The sequence below is a fragment of the Penaeus chinensis genome, chromosome 21 (assembly GCF_019202785.1).
Source record: "Penaeus chinensis breed Huanghai No. 1 chromosome 21, ASM1920278v2, whole genome shotgun sequence".
NCBI classification, from domain to species: domain Eukaryota; kingdom Metazoa; phylum Arthropoda; class Malacostraca; order Decapoda; family Penaeidae; genus Penaeus; species Penaeus chinensis.
The window spans coordinates 25,443,881-25,456,550 of record NC_061839.1 but is presented as its reverse complement, the minus strand read 5'-3'; the positions used below and the strand labels follow the sequence as shown (position 1 = coordinate 25,456,550).

The 12,670-nt window shown below is 38.0% G+C and overlaps 2 protein-coding genes across 2 annotated transcripts in view; one reads left to right on the top strand and one right to left on the bottom strand.

Annotated features, from left to right (window-relative positions):
* The first annotated feature begins 8,230 nt into the window (after positions 1-8,230).
* Positions 8,231-8,710, top strand: LOC125036450 (homeobox protein notochord-like). Its single transcript, XM_047629043.1, has one exon. The coding sequence runs from the start codon at positions 8,231-8,233 to the stop codon at positions 8,708-8,710; it is 480 nt and encodes a 159-aa protein (XP_047484999.1).
* Positions 8,711-12,408: 3,698 nt separating this feature from the next.
* The window catches only part of LOC125036449 (ventral anterior homeobox 2b-like), a 501-nt gene continuing 239 nt past the window's right edge, over positions 12,409-12,670 (bottom strand). Inside the window, exon 1 of the mRNA XM_047629042.1 lies at positions 12,409-12,670. This exon is cut by the window's right edge and continues 239 nt beyond it. Coding sequence (XP_047484998.1) covers positions 12,409-12,670 — 262 coding nt within the window.

Below are 12,670 nucleotides of genomic sequence, written 5' to 3'. Positions count from 1 at the left end.
ATAGTTCGACTTAGGAGGAGGGAGTGAGGGTCCTAAATTACTCCTTTAATAACACATGTAGGTGCTAATTCGTTGTTTGGATATAACGCTAATCCCTAAAATAGGGAAGGTTACCGAGGGAGAAGTGAGAATCTTGGAAATAAGTGAGAAAAGACAATCTCAGGTTGTCGATGATAATGTACATAGAAACCTATACATCCCATACCCCATTTACATTGTTTAGTGTTAGTGATGCGATCGTGATAGTGTACAACTACAAATAATTCCATCAAAATTGCTGGTTGAAATGTTATGCGTCGCTATAAGGTCTGTAATGATCGATCAGGTTACATCAATATACGATAAAGAACCATGATTATACAAAACACAATTCACATAACATAGTACTCCTGTCAACTAGGTCCTAAGAAAATTGCATTTGATATAACCCATTCAGTGTAATGAAACAGATTTTGAAACGAAAATAAAAGCAAATATAAATGGTGTGCTTCCGTTTTCCAAAATTATTTGTTGAAATAATGGTTAACATGAAACTGAAGCTTTAATGAATTTGAAATTGGAAGTAATGTTTTCCCCGTAAATTCCAATCTGTAATAACTCACTGATATTATAGTAAGTTTTCTATGCGTATAGATAAAGCTACATATCTTGACAGAGAAGCTATCTGTGTCTACCAGCGTAACTAACACACTTTATTAAACCTTGCTTAATCAGAAGTCCTACTCCATCCCTCCCGGGATCGTCCTTGGAAGATCTAGCTCCGCGGTCTTCAAGGCTCCTGCAGCTTTAACGGCCGAATGGGGATCCCAGCGGGAGCATCGCCTGGTAAAAAGCCCAAACGGTCCCTCCTGGCAGCAATTTACTCAAGCGCAGTGAGTTGCAGCTCAAAGCACAGAACCGACGGTGCACAAGAACTGACGTCAGAAGTGCGTTGTGTTCGCTTCACGTGCCTCATCTTAAACGTACTATCTGCTGTTTATTTCAGCTTGAAGCCATGCAGGTAAAGCGAAATTTCAATTGAAAAAGAAATATAGATAGAATGGCTTATTACACACTGCAGTGGTAACTTTTATCCTTCCCAATCTTGGTCGTATATTGTCTCTATGGATCAATAATCGTGGGTTGACTGTCGATGAGGTCGATTATGAAGGCTGTTTTGAAAAATAAGAAAATACTGTTATGATGTTTAATCGGCCTTAAATTAGAATTCAAGCTTTTCTTCGTTAGATATCTTCGAATTCATTTCCGTAGATATTATGGATTTATACATTATGGGACCATATATCACCGTGCATATATAAACAAGATATGGTAAAATCTACATGCCTGTCTTTATTGTCTCTATTACATTAGAAATCAAACTTCTTTAGCAGATTCGAATACACTTCCGTAGACACTATGGATTTACACATCATAACAACATACACCATATATTACCGTGAATATACATGCAAGATATGGTAAAGTCCACATGCCTGCTGATGGAACCGCCGCCTCCAATGCTCTGTAGGTGTGAAGCATGTTGGCCCTATTTGACCTAACGAATCTCGCCGGTTCGTTTGGTGGCCTCGTTCTCAAGTAGGCGATAATCACTTTATTGTGACACACTATAAAGGAACAGCAAAATCGACGCTGATCTGACCTCTGACCTAAATGACCTTTGAAATGCCATTGAAGAATATGTACGGTTTATATATGTATTTACTTATCACGGTATACGGTAACAAAAGTCTCTATATCATGACGAATGGACAGACCTGACCTGCTCTATTCATATCATGACAGGAGCTCCAGTGAATCAACGTGCTTCCTGTCATGTCTCACGTTTCATCACGCTTTGCTGGTGGTGAGATTTTTATTTGATTTGTGATTTTTTTTGTAGAGTTACTGAAATGCGACGTGGATCTTTAAAAGTTCTGTTCCAATACATTTCTTTATTCCCAGGTCATCGGTAGCGTCTTGATGTCAGGGGGTCAGGAGGGGGTTAGTTAATTTTCCCAGATTTTAGAAACATTTATATAATATTTCAAACTAAAATAAAGACTGTGATAATTGTTAACGTTATTATTACAATGGCTCATACAAGAAGGACAGAATCCGTTCCTCCGTGGCTACCAGAAGCTCCGTGATTGCCAACTCTTTTTTTTTTTTTTTGTGTGTGTTAAAGGCAAAACAATACATCGACTGGATTCCCCAAGTGGCCAGCTTCCTTATAGTCATTGTTTCTATGTAAGGGAAACTTCATCATTCTCTTAAACCGGAACTGAATGATACCGGCTTTTTTTTTACTCTATTTTTTTTTTTTCTTTTCATAAGGAAGCGAAATGAAATAGATACTCCCCAAGCTTTCAACAAGGGATAAGCGAAGGTCAGGACACCCCATTCATCATCACACGGAAGCCTTTGTTATTGTACAAAGCGATAATTTATGAATATCGGTAGTTTCGGGACACCAAGTCGGGCCTCTTTCTCTGCCCATTGGAGACTCCGCCTTTTGAGGTCACAAAACGATGATTTTGTTCTGCTCTTACAGTGTGTCACAATAAAGTAATTATCACCTACTTGAGAATGAGGCCACCATATGTATAGTTTTTAAATAGTAATGCATACACGTATATCTATCTATTTATCTATCTGTGTCTATATACACATCAATATACCATATATGTGTGTGTGTGTGTGTGTGTGTGTGTGTATGTATATACATCTATACATATATACATCTATATACATACGTATATACTCACACACACATACATATTTGTGTGTGTGTGTGTGTGTGTGTGTGTGTGTGTGTGTGTGTGTGTGTGTGTCTGTGTGTGTGTGTGTGTGTGTGTGTGTGTGTGTGTGTGTGCATGTATATATGTATATATACATATATATATATATATATATCATATTATTTATATATATATATATATATATATACATACACACATAGTATATATATGTATATATACATACATATATATAAATATATATATATATATATATATATATATATATATAATCAACTGGAGGTCCTATCCGTTGTGTAGAAATCTAAATAATCATGGAGTGAGTGAATCTGTCCGTCAGTATGTCCCATATCCACTAAAATCTACAGAAAAGCATTGCTATCGATTTGCGGACTGTTGCAGATGGCCCAGAACGTTTCTTAAAGCCTTTGCAAAGCCGCAGACCACGTTCGTCTGCGTAGCGCGCAGATATTGATCCGGGCCCCACCAGGTAATGCTAATACTGATCCTGCGTAACGTCGGTCCTGATACTACACTTCGAGCTGAAACCTACTTAGCCTGAGCTGGTTGGCAGGGAAGCGTTGGTCGGACCGCACCCGCCACTACTGCCGACAGAACCACTCCTCTGGCCGTTGTAGCTGCACGTCCGTAATAACTGGATGGTGGGGATTGACTTCCTGTGTCTCAGGCTCGAGAGCAAAGGGTAGTTACGAATGTGAAGTCAAAAAAGGGAATTCTTTGAGTCATCAGTCTATAAACAAAATGGTTAACAGATATGATATACACATAGGCCTCAGTCCTATTCAATCTAGTTTCATTTGAGCCCAGTTGCTGTACGAAATGCTGTACTTTCCCGAGGGTTTAAAATATATATACGTTTCAGCTTTAAAAAAATCACTAACCCATCATATGCTTTGCATTATTTGTTATCATAATTATGATGACATTAGTATTGGAACTTTCCAGTTTCTACGTTTAAGAAAAATATGTAACAGCTGTAAAATTATTCGATTTATAATTTGACCGATTTCATGGATTACCTCGTGAGAGCCATTCTTATCGTACTCACCTTCCTTGTAATAAAGATATTGAATACGCAACGTTTTACTTATTACGCTTCCACACCCTCTCATCCCTGTCAATCCACATTCTGTTAAAGGGACTAGTGTTGCAGCCCAACAACAAGCTAATAAAGATATGGTTGTAACTTCGGCGACTCAAATAAGAGCCTATGGACGTTCAGGATGTTATAATGAACCATGCATTTTCCCTTAAAAATCGAAATAGAATCATTTGTTTTCCCTCATTAGTGTGATCATTATGTTGTCGTTTCCATGGCATGGCAAGTAGGTGTTAAATCACAACCCATTAGGAGCTCGCTAATGAGTTCGTCGTGCAGAGAAGATTCAAACTATCATATTGTGTCTGGTCATAAGAGACACAGAAATGATAAGAATAACAAGATTAGCTTTATAGATAACTACCTTAAATGATCCTATGTCTGCTGTTCTTTGATAATTTTGTTATGCACAGGAAGTTTAAACGGATAAGTACTTGGCCATATTATCTGAAGTTCTGTCTCTCTTCTATCCATTCATTTCTCTATCCCTTCCCTCTCTCCTTTTATTTGTAGAAATGGCTATACAAAATCGCACATATGCTTTCTTCAAAGGCTCAGAAGACAATGCGCAGTAATATCCTGAGCAGTTCACACCGTGGTGATAATCACCGTTACCTCAAAACAGGTAGGTGCGAAAGAAAGGTCATTGCAGGGTCAGAACACTTGTCATAAAAACTGTATGTGTACCTATACGTTTACATAAATCAAAAACACACACATGCATATTTATATCTATATCTATATATATACATATACATATATACACATGTGTATTTATACATATAGATACATATACTTATACACACACACACACACACACACACACACACACCCACACACACACACACACGTTTACACTTTATCGTTAGTAAGAAACTATCAACGTGGAATACCATTGATAATATACTTCTATTCTCATTTCTTGAGTCTTACTGTAATAACACCAACTAAATTAAACTCAGTACAAAAGATAAATAAACTACAGAAATCAAATTTAGAAAACCCCTAAAATATGCTAAATACTGGAATAAGGATAGATATTAGTAAATCAAGAATGATATTTGTAAGAAAACTTGTGAAGTTGATAATCCTATACAATCACTGTCAACACAAATTGTGTAATTGCAACTATATTGCGAAACTACGTTGTATAAGGTTAACTACAAAAGCAAGAAAAACAATTGTGATAATGTTGACAATAAACTTTTTTTATCAATGTTCTCTGTAATTCCACGCCATCCTCTCTTTCCACGGGTGACTGCAGGTAGGGCATCCGTCAAACTAAATCTTCATAAAAAGGGAGCACTTCTTTCCATGTTAAGTCTCTGCATGAAGGGAGTCACTCTCGACTGAGCACAGTACGCAGCGACCTTCCAATTACAAGATTTAAAAAGGTCAAGAATGTAATTGGATTATCAGCCCACGAAATTGAACGTGAACCGATCGACAACAGGAAGGATTTTCACGGTCGATTTGAGGTCGACTTTTAGCCATCTTCCTCCATCCCCCCAAACCCCCGCGTCCTTCTACTGGGCCTCCCCCCCCCCCCCCCCCCGGGTTTCAGGAAATGGTGGTGGTCGAACTGTTGCATATTGTATTTTGCTTCAATGCTTAAGTTGTACATTGTGCATACACACAGCTCGTGTGTGTGTGTGTGTATATGTGTGTGCATATATACACACACACCATGAAGACCTGAAATTCTCTTTTCAAAATCTATCACTGCTTATAAATTCCAAGGAAGACTACCTCGTGCTCTATCGAGGAAAGGTCTGCTTAACCACCAGCCCGTGGCAGGACAGAATCAGAACCTCCACTCACGCGTGCGATTAAAGAACCCCAACGATATAAAAAGAAGAGGCTATCTGTTTCAGACAATAATCGCTTCACTTACTTAAGCTCGAGATTGGAAAAATAGTCGCGTGTTGTGCTTAAACGACCGATGCAAAGCTTAATGTCGTAGGGGTGACAGAAACAGATGACTAACGGCGTCGTTATCAGAAATTCTCGTATTTAGAAGCAAAGGATTTCGGTCTCAAGACAAGGTAGGAAATAGGCTCTTTTGGCCTTTATGTGTACTCTGCTAATTTTACATAGCAGTGTGTGGTAAAACGATGTAGCATACTAAAATCAGATTTGTGTGTGTTTAATTAATCTAATTATTTATTCGTGTAGCTATACGGTTGTATACATGGATATGTGTATATATAAGGAAATAAATAAAGAAAAAAAGATTTCAAATTTAAAAATGGCGATATCTATGCATGGGCGTGCTAAAATGGTACAAAGAAAACGGGAAGCACAGTCGCACAAAATACCACTCTGCCTCGTCAACGGCTCGCGAAACCATCAATGAATTAAATGCTGCGCTGAGTAGCTTAAAACGGTCGGTCGGGCGATAATGGGATTATCTGCCCAAGAAATTGATCTGTCGAACGAGTCGCAAAGCGTAGGTGTCTTATCGTCGAGGGAAAAAAAGTCGTCTTTGCTTGCCCAACCTACAAGAGCCGAACAGAAAATTGTGTATTAATATTAACAAAACAAAAGCGAAACGTTTCTAAGGGGGGGAAAATAATTCAAACTGCCATACCAGTAATCATCAGAGTTCATCACATTCACTCTCCACGTGGAATCTCGATATTCGGCTCATGAATACTGCCCCAACGTCATCACACTCAGTCTCCACCTCTACACGTCGTCTGTGAACACCCTTTTGGATGGCCAGGGACCGCCGGCCGGAACCCACTTCAGCCGCTGGAGCTGCAGGTCCGCAAAGATTGAGACAGTGAGACAGCTATACGATTTTCCTTTTAGATAGAATTTCAATGGAATGTAATTTGCAATAATACTGTACTGACGTATAATATACTTAATGTCATAGTTAATTCATCAATGTTTGTTTTCTTTATTCTTAGAAGTGAACTTCGATCTAGTAAGAAATTACAATAGCACAGATCTCTGTCGATCTATTCTCAATCATCGGCACACACACAGATATGCGTGTGTGTGTGATATCTATTTTACAAAATGATGGTAAATATCAGGCAATAAGGCGCTGCTAATAATATGATGGTGCCTCAAAATGTGGATAATTAATATATCCAGTGATTCTTTCTATCTCTCTATCTACCTATCTTTCTGTCTACTCATTTATCTATCCATTTATCTATTCCTTCATAAATAGCCGATGACTCATGACTAAACAGATTATGCACCTGCGAGAATGCTAATGAGATTTAACCCCACCCACATGTCTGCTCACATGTACTTGATGTAATGACGCTTGCTTTTACAAACACATTATTATAGACGTATATCATGCAATATTAGTGAACAAACTTCCCTATGTGCCTTCGCATGATATAGAAGCTGTAACGTTATCATAATCGAGACTGATTAGCCAGTATACATGATTAACCAGTTTATTTATATATATATATATATATATATATATATAAATATATGTGTGTGTGTGTGTGTGTGTGTGTGTGTGTGTGTGTGTGTGTGTGTGTGTGTGCAATAGAAATTGCAACTACACGGTGCAGTGTCACTAAACCGAAGTTGGATGCTACTCAAAAAGCACGCCCAGGAACTTTAAACAGCGACAACTAATGTTCAGGACAATATTACCATCAACGTAATAAAATGTTTATTGTTTCTTCTAATCCCGAAGACAAATAATTAGGATATCAGTGGCATGGAAGTTTGTATGGAGGTTTTTGTCTTTAATTGGAAATAAACTAAATGGTGAACACAAAATACAAAAGAAACCACCAAATAGCTGATTTACAGAGACGAATTGCTGGTCTGCACAAGCCTTCTCCATCTCTACGCCCAGTGAAAAAGTCAGCGACTTGTGTTACGTTCAGAACTCCTTGTTTTGCTCTGCTAGACTTGTCAGGACCAGCAGGGCAACGAGGCCGCGTTCGGAACCTCCGAGGCCTTCATTGCTCACAATGCATCCAGCCCGAAAGTAAATATGAAGTTTTTTTTATTGTATCGGTGTCTTTGTTTTGCACGCTGCATAAGTCTTGTAACTATTCAGATTCATATGCAATTTACCTGCAAATGACAAATACAAAAAAAAAATTGATATCACCAATAAAGGGCCATCTTTATTCGCAACTATAATTGTTTATATAGAAAATGTTATTGTAAATAGTGTTTATTGACTTTACACAACTAAATAACAAACCAAAAAATGTACATATCATTTTTCTGTTTGCCAATTAGGAGAGGCTTTAACCGACTCATTGACCTAGACTTACTCTGATTGGCGGAAAACCACAGGTGAGGAGGTATATAAGGCTGGGCATGACCTGTCTCAACATACCTGTCCCAGGCCACAGCAAACATGGACCAACTCTCAGTGATGAACTTCCAGCCTTTGGCATGGGCCTTCAGCCACCCATGGGCGCCGCCCGCCAGCCCTCCTCCCGCCCACATCATCACGCCCTCACGGATGTCCCACAAGGCTAAGGCCTTCACCATCGACGCCCTTCTGGGACTTGACACTCAAAAGGACCTTCCTGCCCCAACCGCCTCCCCGCCTGCGTCTCCGCTCTCCCTCCTTCAGCAGGAGTCCTACGACACCGCCCTCAGGGACGCCCCCGGAAAGATCAAGCGCCATCGCACAGTATTCACGGACTCGCAGCTTCAGCGCCTGGAGGAAGAGTTCCAGCGGCAGCAGTACCTGGTGGGCCCCGATCGGAAGCAGCTTGCGAACCAACTTCAGCTGAGTGATTTACAACTGAAAGTATGGTTCCAGAACCGACGCATCAAGTGGCGCAAGAACCAGCTCAGCGCGACGCAGGACCGCGACGCCTGCACGTCTCCTCCGGCGTCGCAGTAGGAAGATGGCGGAGCCGCTTCTTCTCCTGTGACCAAAGACATCCCAGTGACAGTCCTCCCGCCTTCTTAAACGAAAATCTAGTCAACATTAATAAATTGTATTAAATCTTCAACCTGCGTCTTTATGATTCCCCGTCAAATATGAAACAGAATATAATTTAATGCTGGAGTCATCTTGTGAAAAAAGGAAGACCTGGATGAGGTTACAACATTTGTCTTGGCTCCTTGATGAAAATGAAATACTTTGAAAATGCACGTTCAGTAGTTTGAAAGATGACTTAAGCATGTAGAATAGAGTACCTAATTTTGCCAAATGACTGAAAGACCTACATCTGTAACAAATACATAGAATACAACCGTAATTATCTGAAATATGAATCTGCGTGCGTATCTGCAGGGAAAGCACAGAGTTTATTATAAACTTAATGTTTGACAAGAAGACGGTACATGTATGCTTTCAGTCTTTCGTCATCTTAAAATAACTGCAAAAGAAAATTTGTACATATGTACATCTACTTGTCTGTATATCTACCTGTCGGTATATCTACTTATCTGTCTATACACTTCCATATATGTCTTTACACATATAGGCACATACACAAGCATACGTACACACACACACGTATATATGTATATGTTTGCTCATTATCACACATGTATATATATACATGTGTGTATATATACATATATACACATATACACAGACACACACATATATATGTATGTGTGTGCATATATATATATATATATATATATATATATATATATATATATATATATATATATATATATATATATATATATATGCATATATTATGTATATATATATATATATATATATATATATATATGTGTGTGTGTGTGTGTGTGTGTGTGTGTGTGTGTGTGTGTGTGTGTATATATATATATATATAGATATATATATATATATATATATGATCTTTCTTGCGAAAAATACGAATCTATTCATTACAAGGAGCACCCACAAAGAGCGATACTTTTACCATCTTGCGTAATGTATAATTCCATCTTACCCAAGGTTAAGCATCTCTTTAAACCTTCTCTTTATTCCCCAGTATCCCATGGGCGTCTTCCTTGCATGGTAGGCGTGATTAAAAGGCTAATTTTAGTCGCCCTACAGAATGTGAATTCACCTTCCTGGCGCCTCGAGGCAGTCGGTTCGTCTAGACACAAGTCGAAGATGGCGCCTGATCTGCGTTTACGATATTACTCGACATTTTTCGTGAGCAGGTTTTTCCCAAAGCCACTGCCTTCTGTCTATCTATGTCTATTTATCCATTGTGATTTCTCTCGAAGTAAAAGGCAACAATTCCGGAAGTCTATAATCATAGGATAACGCACCTTCTGTACCTAAGTGGAGCCTTTTAAATAGCGAGTGTGCCGGTGAGTAATGAGGTGACCTGACCTGCCCTGATCTGCCTCATGACTGGAGCTCCGGTGTCGCGACGTCTGCTCCGCCTCCTCGTGTAGTGGGAGAGCCTCGCCGTCTGCCTTTCAGTTCTGGAATTTTAATAAAATATTTGTTATTATTGTCGAGATTGTATTAAGGACAGTAAAAATAGTTTATAAGGAATCTCATCCCTTTTAAATACCTTCGAGTCTTCCTCTTAGTCAATAAATAAAACAGCAACAAAAAATTATTTATGAGATTAAATTTCCGAGGCTGCTTGTGAAATATGATGTATTATCATGTATATGTCCCCGGTATTAAAGGCATATTGCCATTCCTAAAATTACAACACGAAAATCGACAGAAGAGCAAAAAACACGAAAGAGAAGAAAGAGAAGAGGAGATAACAGAAAAGAGAATCCAGAAGAAACCCGTTAACGGACACGAAACACCCCCACGTCCGGACAAATCTCTGACGAACAATTTTGTGGCTCGCTAATCCCATCATCTCATGCCTGGTCCTGTTAATCTGGTAATTGAAGCGTGTCATTCCACTGGGCTCCAGCGACGTCAACTCAGGGTGTGCTCAAGGGCGTGTGTGGTGCGGAGATCTATACTCGTCAAAGAACTTCGGGCAACAGATAAGGATGCATTGTCATTATCTTCATACCATCACCATCCTAATTGCTACCATTGTTGTTCTTAATGTTGCTGACATCATTATCGTTATCAAAATATCACCATCGTTATTATTATGGTTATTATTGTTATCATTATCAGCATTATTTTCATCATAGTATCATTTTGCTCATTACAACTGCTAATGAAGGGGTTACGGATCTTATATTACGTACTCATGACCCCCCCCCCCTAAAATAATAATGGCGAAATTGCTCATATTCATGAAGATTAAGATAACGAAGTTGATGATAATGCTAATGGGGTTAAAATAGTAACAAACAATATATTTTTTTTTTCATTTCTTATTATCCCGATTATGATGATTATTATCAATACTGTTATCATCTTTATCATTACCATTCCCATTATCACTACTGTCATTATTAGTTATTATTATCATAAGTACTAGTAGCATCATCAATATTACTGTTATTGTTTTTATCAGTGTCATGGAAATAATTTTTAATCGCTTGTTTTATTGCTATATATTGAATTATCATCATTATTATTATTGTTGTTGTTATTATTATTATTATTATTATCATCATTATTATTATTATTATTATTATTATTATTATCATTGTTTTTGTTGTTGTTATTGTTTTTGTTGTTGTTATGATGACTATGATTATTATTTTTGTTATTGACATTATCACTTATATTTTATCATCATTGTTATCATTTATATTTTATCAGCATTCTTATCAATATCATTAGTATCAGTATTATTACTGTTACTGTTAATATCATTATTATTATTATTACAGTCATCATTATCATTAGTATTATTAGTACTATTATTATTATTAACATTATTATTATTATAATTATTATTATTATTTTCATCATCATTATTGTTAATGTTGCTTTATTCATCATTGTCGTTCTAACTCATCATTATCCTCAGTGTTATTATTACTGTTCTAATCATTATTGGCAATACGATTATTACTGCCATCCCTATAATTAATGAAATCCTTATCACTGAAGTCGCAATCAAAGTCATCCGGGAGTTAGCATTACGAGAATGTGATGATAGGGCCCAGACTTCAGGTCAAAATGTCTGTAACTTCTTTAATAACCATACACAAAAATTGCTAAAGCTTGTTGGATATTGCCTTATCACTACATATATTGCAATTTTATAAATCGTCGCAACACCATGATACAAAGGTGAACATTAACTACTGACTAATCAATGCCGAAGTCTGGTCCATGATATCGCATCCGCATCAGTCACCGCCATGATGGTAACGAGAGTCTCCACAAACGAGTCCCGCCTTTTATCCCCGTGATCCAGATGCTTTCTGTTTATTTAATCAACTGTTTGGTTATTCGGTATGTTGTATGTATAATTTGGGTTTTTTGTTTTTTGAGTATCAATATTTGAATTTCGATAGGTAGTTCATTGTATTATGTAACCTCTGATATAGTTTTTCATTTTAATAAATGTCCGTCGACTTCAGTGTACGGCAAATCATATTCAGAATGGTAAAAGAAGAAAGTATATATTATATCATAATTTTATTGACAAATAGAGTATTAAATAAGTACTAATTATCAAAGAATATCACTGGGCTGGTTGTACTTTCATACGATGTAACTCTTCATTTTTCCTGCTGTTCTGATGGCTCTGGAGACAAACAAGTGATTTGTTCCTCACTCGTGTTGAGCTGGTTCTTGCGCCACTTGATGCGTCGGTTCTGGAACCATACTTTCAGTTGTAAATCACTCAGCTGAAGTTGGTTCGCAAGCTGCTTCCGCTCGGGGCCCACCAGGTACTGCTGCCGCTGGAACTCCTCCTCCAGTCGCTGAAGCTGCGAGTCTGTGAACACTGTGCGATGGCGCTTCATTTTTCCGGGGGCGTCC

Coding starts and splice junctions, on each gene's coding strand:
- LOC125036450 (XM_047629043.1), top strand. CDS start 8,231: ATGAACTTCCAGCCTTTGGCATGGGCCTTCAGCCACCCATGGGCGCCG.